This window comes from Adiantum capillus-veneris, chromosome 1 (assembly GCF_014529385.1).
Source record: "Adiantum capillus-veneris isolate H3 chromosome 1, ASM1452938v2, whole genome shotgun sequence".
NCBI lineage: Eukaryota > Viridiplantae > Streptophyta > Polypodiopsida > Polypodiales > Pteridaceae > Adiantum > Adiantum capillus-veneris.
This window is the reverse complement of record NC_140931.1, coordinates 12,840,001-12,847,255: the sequence shown is the minus strand read 5'-3', so window position 1 is coordinate 12,847,255 and position 7,255 is coordinate 12,840,001. Positions and strand designations below refer to the sequence as shown.

The following is a 7,255-nucleotide window of genomic DNA, read 5'->3' as shown; positions in this document are numbered from 1 at the left end:
TTGCACTTGTCGAGCCTATCAAGGATCATCGGAGAGGAAAGGAATCTCATTTACAAGAGTTCACCAACACCGCAAACTTCACCTTAGCCTCCTCGGTGTCTGACTCTCCCACCAAGCCAAAGCTCTTCTCTGTATATGATGAACTTCCCTTCGATGATCTTCCAAAAGGATGGTTACAAGAAGAATATGTTGTTCTTATCTATATTGCCATTCTAGAAATCCTCTTCAGCCTATAGCACCTTGGAACTGAGAAGGTGGCGTTCTTTTCCCCGTGTGTCCTTGTCTGGTTTTTCTTTATTGATGGCATTGACATCTTCAACATCTTCAAGCGTGATGTGGGCATCTTTCGTGCATTCAATCTCTATTGGATAGTCAAGTATTTTCAAAGAAATGGGAAGCACGGATGGATATCAATACGTGGCATTGCTCTTCATATCACAGGAGGCTACGTGTGGCTTTTGCTTCTATTGGTCACTAGAGCCCAGGGCAGTATGCCATTGTGTTGCACTCGCCCCTCTCCACCCCCTCACACTCCCTTGCCCCTCTTGTCCTTCACCACCCCTCTCCTCGCCGCTACCCACCTCCCTTCCCCTCTCGCCCCTACTTACCCCCCCTTGCTCCTCTCTACCCCCTCGTCCCTACTTACCCTCCCTCGTCCCTACCCACCCCTCCCCCTTCTCTACCCCTCCCTCCCCCTCTCACCCTTAACCACCCTCTAATCAACTCCTCGCCCTTACCACCTCCTCTCATCCCTACCCTGCAATTTTCACAGAGAACCAGCTTTAGTGGATTTTCTAAGGACAAAAAAGTGAAAATTCTAGGCCAATTGGCTCGTCGCCTCGAAGGAAACTGGCTAAAGTTGGAGGGTGTTCTTCGGTTTCTGCTCTCTGTTAGCATATCTCATTGTGGCAGGTTGCCTACTTCTTCCTCATATTGTGCAAATACCTACATTTCATCATTTCTTCTCCACAGAGCTCGAGTCGGGTTGATTACATTTTCCTACTAGTTTCAGTATTCTCTGCTAGTTTCAGTGGTCTTTGCTAGTTTCAGTGTTTTCTCTAGTTTTAGTATTCTCTCTCACCGAGACAGTGAGTGGTCTTGTGGCGGGTAACCTGTAACAAGGCTACAGTGTCACTGGCACAGGACAAGCAGTTAGTTGCAATTGGGCTAGAGTTCACACTGGACGGACTCTCACCTGGGCAGTGACATGTGGCAAGTGATACGGATGGTGGTATAGTGGACACCGTGGCCAGATCACCACGACCTCACCTTGGAGATAGGCTTAGCTGGATTGGGATATTTGTTAGCGATTGGTGGCTCTTTATGGTTGTATGTATCTGCAGCTGTTTAGAGTTATGGGGATCATCATCTACTTTGTATGGTTATTTGTTTTGATGTCTAGCATCTTGAGTCCATGCACCGCATGTTTGCACCATCCGTGCACATGTGAGCCTCGACACCCCCATTGCACCCGTAAGTTCTGGGCTGGAGCTGAGTGTGCTGCCACGCCAGAGTCTGTACTAGTTCCTTTGAGTCAGTCGAGTCCCATGCTGTGCAGGTTCCACTGTTGAGTCGTGGTGTTGTTTGCTCTGTTATTCATTGTCTTCTGTGTTTTCATTCGGTTGGAGTGAGATCTCACGCACATTTCACTGAGGAGCACCCACTCTAGGGAGCACCACACATTATCCCCGCTACACTCCAGACACACATCTCTCACATGGTATTGAAGGTGGTGGTTATGAGGTTATGTCACTAGAAGATTGCATAGCCCACATGTATCATCACAAGGGGAAGTCAGAAGAGCACTTTGTATGCCATTGAATTGTCTATCTTTGCGGGAGGACCATTGGCTTTTGACTGAGGGCTTTAGACAGTGCATTGGATCATGTGCTTTGGTTGAAGATGAGGACTTGTCTTAGGCTCTGTATATCAGAGCTTAGGCGTCAGAGAATTCTTGATGGAGAAGAGAGCAACGAGCCCAGTGCTGCTAGAACAAAGAGTGCTTACAAAGTTTTTCAGTGCTAGTACTACATCTCCAAGAGGTTCTGTATCATCATCCACCGACTTATCCTGTCATAGTAATGTAGACGCCTCTCTAGTCAAGAAACATTGGGCAGGGCCATTGGCATATTTATGAGAGGTCCATGACCATTAGCACCTTCCTTACAGCTTCCTGACTGTGAGGAGGATTGAGCCATTATTGTTCACCATTGAAGGAGTACTGCACGGCAACTCAACGGCCTCTTCCTTTTGAGGGAACCCTTAATGGAGATACTGGATTGAGGAAGGACTACTCTTATGACTTGCCAGATTTTTCTTTTCTATTGTAACCAGGATTCAGTTAGGATTAAGGAACAAAAAGGGAAGCCAAATGGGACAAAGCTCAGAAAGAGTATATGAAAGAGAATGAGATAGGACAGTGTCATCAACACCTCTTGGAGCCGATTACAAAGTGGAAACTAAGTGGGAGAAGGGATTGGAAGGAGAGAACCCCCATGCTGTTGGAGAGTAAGCTGCTGACAAAGCTCAGAAAGAGCATATGAAAGAGAATGAGATAGGACAGTGTCATCAACATCTCTTGGAGCCGATTACAAAGTGGAAACTAAGTGGGAGAAGGGATTGGAAGGAGAGAACCCCCATGCTATTGGAGAGTAAGCTGCTGAAAGAGGGGTAAACCTTGTTCCGAAATCACCCTGCATGCAAAAAAGTGAAAAGTATTGAGGGAGAAAAAGTGGTCATGGAGGACTGACTAAATGGCAAGGAGGTCGTAAATACATTAGCATTAATAATATTACTTCCTTGATGCGGTCGGTTGAAGAATTATTTTAAGCCTGAGATTAGTTTTCACTGGCTGCTGCCAAGCTGAGTGGATTGATATTAAAGATTTCCAGTTATTTTTTACTATTGTAGCCTTTAGACTCTGCTAGGCCAGGCCAGATACCACAGGTGCACTACCATGCAGTAACTTGTTAGCAGTAAACCTACACTTGGTACCATAGCATACGTATCCATACGCTTATATACCGAACAGGAGCAAGTGTGTTGGGCGATTTGAAATTTGAATGAATGTTTGGTGAGAAGTTTTTGGCTTTGTGAAGGTTGATCACGAGCCTTAGAATTCATTTGTCAAATTCGCTACCTCATTTGCTGTAACAAGTGATTCACTTTTTTCTTTTTTTTAAGAAACTTGATACTCGTAACAATCATTACCTTGAAAAATCTCAAGGTATCAACTTAAAGCCTCTTTTGTTGGATAATAACTCACTGTACATGTTACTCACGACAACCTTGCGACATACAAGCTACCATTCATTAGTTACAGCAATTAAGACCAACAATGCCTTTTCAGAAGACGAGCCATAATTTTCCTGCAGCAATAGAGGACCCAAACCTGTTCATTGCAGATCTTAACATTTCGTCCCTAACTTAGTAAATAGTGGAAGCATGATTTTCCATCATGTTGTTGTAGTAGGTTCACTATCTGCAGGTAAGGGTAATTGTGTCCTAACTTATTGCACCTTTACTCCTTTTCAGAAACAAGCTTTTTTGCAGCTTTAGATGACCAAAGCTTTTTTGTCACTGATCTTAACATTCTGCTCCTGACTATGTAAAAGGCGGGAGCATGATTTGCCATATGTACAAGCTATAGCTTAGTGTAATGGGCCTCATAAAGTTTAAACCATTTGCTGTCTGATACAGTTGCTATTGAAGATGTCTGGATTGCCGTCAATATAAGCTGAACATGTCACTCAACTTGATTTTTCTTCTGATTCAGGTAAGGTCATTAACTCTGGACGTGAAAGTGTGGGAGCCATCAGTAATCAGTCTTTTCCAGTCAATAGGCAACGGTTTTGCTAATTCTATCTGGGAAGAGGAGCTCTTACATGATGTGGAAAAGGACAACAACACACAATATTGTGTGCCTGATTCCACTGAGAGGTTTTCTTTTTTCAGATTTTGCCATGCAATAATTTGTGTTTTGGTTATTTGCACGTTTTCTTGTAATTTCTTTTTGTGCAAAGCAGTTTTTGTTCCAGAACTTGATGGAGAAATTACCTCCCCCCCCCCCCCCCCCCCCCCCCCCCTCTTCTCAGGGGCTGCTTTTGCCTACCTTTTTTGACCTAAACTATGCGCTTTATATTAACCCTTTCTTATGGTGACCAGCAGATACCAAGGGAGCATGATTGTCAACATGAGCTAGCGATAGACAAGTTTGGAAATGAAAATGGAAAGTGGTACAATTTGATGTATTGGGTGGTCTCTTTAGGAAGTATTCTCATACTAGTGTAGGTGTGCTACAGTCTCACACGTACTGGACGGGCAGTTAATAGTTATGGTTCACCCTTGGGTAGTCACTTGGCTGATGGATGAGAGTTGTCAGCAGTCTAGTGGACTAGGGGCGCTTAAGAGTGGTAGACGAGTGCACACCGTAGCTAGCGTATCACTTCCCACTATAGTTCAAAAATGTGTAGCTCTCTCTCAGAGATTTTTTTTAGTAGCTATGGATGGGATGTAGCCACTATGTATATTGTGGGTCAGGGTCTCTGAGGGGGGTGTTCGGTGCGGTCTAGCAGTACAAGTCCCTGGTCTAGAGTCTAGCCATTGCCACAGCACTTTCCTTTGAGCCTCAACAACCCATTGGATCTTGTGCGCACTTCGTCTAGAGTTGTCTATGCTGTCATCCAGTGTATAGTTGATATGTTGAGATCAGCTGGGCTAAGAGTCAGTTTGGGGCTTTCTTGCTGTGTCTACTTCTCGTTCATTTTCTTGTTGTATATCATTTCAGTTAAGCCATCATGTCTTTCAGCTTTCTTGTTGTGTGTCATAGAGTGAGATTTTTGTGTATATTGCAGTGAGGAGGATCCATACTAGACACAGTTTTCCTGCTATGAGTGCTCTCGTTTTTGGGCTGTGTTTTTCTGCAAGTTTAGTGTTTCGCACATACACTGCAAGGTAATGCCAGGGGAGCCTCTGAAAACCTTGGGTGCTTATACAAGACAATTTAAAGAGATTTCCCGCGAGGAATCTTGTCTAATTCAAAGGGCAAGTGACCCTACAGGTGCGAGAGCTCGAGGACTACCCATAGGAGTGATTGGCACGCGAATTGGAGCACAAAACAGTGAATTACAGCTTGCTGTAATTTCTTGCAAGATTGGCCAGTTTTGATGCCCACACTACCAAAAGCTTCGGGGAAGCTAGGGATTCACCGAACAGACGTTTTGGTGCAAATTGGGGGCCAAAATCAGAGAATACAGCGTGCTGTAATTTCTTGCTTGGTTTTGTGAAGTGTTGTAAAGTGCATGGAAAGTCACTGTTTACTTGGAATTTTGTCCGTGGAGACTTCTACTACTATGGTTATGTTGCCGAAATTGGGTTAGAGTAGGGGAATTTACGCCCTATAAAAGTGGGACAACCTGTAGAAGTTTACAAGTTTTTCTCAAGTGCAATAAGAATTCCGGCGTTGTAAAATTAGCCATCACACCCAGACCGCATAGATCTTCCACGGTTGTCTTGATGCACTAAAATTACATACCCAGGCAATCTTATCCAGTTAGGAATATTCAATGGTTGGCACATCACAATGCAACACAAATGCTCACATATGCATGTTACAAGACACAACAAACAGCGCCGCTGAGCACTCCTCCGAAACAAACGGTCTGCGGTATGAAGCTACTCAACGATTACCTCGTAACTCCCCCTGCAAATAACCTAAAAAGGTTCGGGCCATGAGCTCAGAGGAGTGTACAATCAAAAGCTCCCCAGACCGGAGTTTGCGTCTCTTGGTGGTTCAAGCATACAACCAAACGCTCCCCAGGTATCGGTTTGCGTCGTTTGGAGGTTTTTTAGCATACAACGAAACGCTCCACAGACATCAACCTGCATCGTTCCGAGGTTTTCAAACATACAATGAAACGCTCCGAAGACATCGGTCTGCTTCGTTTAGAGGTTCAAACAATACCAAAATAATATTTCTCACTTCTCCACTCGAAAGTAAAATCACCAATCAATGAAACCAATATTAAATTCCGAGTCAAACAATCCAAATCGGCACCAAGACAGGTTCAAAACAGATACCATCCATTTCAAACAAATTCTAAACGGGATCACTAAATAAGTTCAAACTTAATTATTTATTTTTATGTATCTAAATTCTCATTGGTCTCCTTTAAAACCTATCCAATAGGATTCAAGTACATCATGAGGGCCACATGTGGAGGATCATTTGAACATGTGTCTTTTATGCTTATTATGTCATTTGGTTTGAATTGAATACTTAAAGCAATTAGTCAATCAAGCATGGAAACATTGTATGCGTCTTGAGAGTTTACCTTTGTATTGAACACTTCAAGAACATTAGTCCTTTAAGCATAAAAATCACCTAAAGCTTTGGGCAAGGCTCCCATAACCACTTTAAGTATCTTAGCATCTCATGCTTGGGGGCTAGCCCTAGCTTGCTTAAGATCAAAGGACTTTTTAACACTAACTTTTGAAGGTATTTAATGAAGCTAACCCTAAGGTCTTTTAAGCTCCATTAGATACACGTTGCTCTCTGATAGACTATCTCCGTTTGGACCCCTATTGAGATGTAACCATCTCTCCTCTTGGTCCTTTGCTGAGGTAAATCTAGAAGCACTTATTACATATTGCTCTTTGGGTAGACCGTCTCCTTTTGGATCTCTATGCAACGATTTCTTCTGTTGGTCCTCTGTTGAGATCGGTCTAGAAGCACAAATCTATATCTTAACTCTCGTTCCCCTTTTAACTTCCATATTAAATGATCAGTTTAATATGAGAAATTCATTTGGTAAAGTTGGATAAATATTTTATGACAGTTTTCATCCATCTCGTTGTTTCTAAACCTCCCGAGTGCTGACCTACGCCCTTTTCGGGCTAATTGTGAATAAAACATTAAATGTCCACATTTACAACATTGATATATAGGAACATCGTTCGCTGTTTCTATGTACTGTTGTATAACATTGTTTGGTGGGGAGGATTGTTCAATGTTTATGTTCAAGGGAGTTGTGGGATGTAATTGTTTTTCAAGTTTTTTTATTTTTTTATTATTGCACCTATTTCCAGGATGGTACTATCACCCAAGCAAGCAAATTGCATCGCGATGGAGGTAGAGAGTATGATACTTGTACTTGCATTTGTGCGAGCATCGGTTACCTCCCAGTGAAAAAACAAGCAACCACTTCTATCGACAATGATGATTTTGTGCAATGTTGTTGGATCGGCTCCACTATTA

At 43.0% G+C, this 7,255-nt stretch overlaps 1 protein-coding gene across 1 annotated transcript in view; it reads left to right on the top strand.

Moving 5' to 3' along the window:
* Nucleotides 1-3,711: 3,711 nt before the first annotated feature.
* Nucleotides 3,712-7,255, top strand: part of LOC147464339 (ADP-ribosylation factor GTPase-activating protein AGD2-like) — a 36,199-nt gene continuing 32,655 nt past the window's right edge. The window contains exon 1 of the mRNA XM_086514253.1: nucleotides 3,712-3,939. Within this exon, the coding sequence (XP_086370379.1) occupies nucleotides 3,743-3,939 (197 nt within the window). The 5' untranslated portion in view covers nucleotides 3,712-3,742. The remainder of the gene's footprint in view (nucleotides 3,940-7,255) is intronic.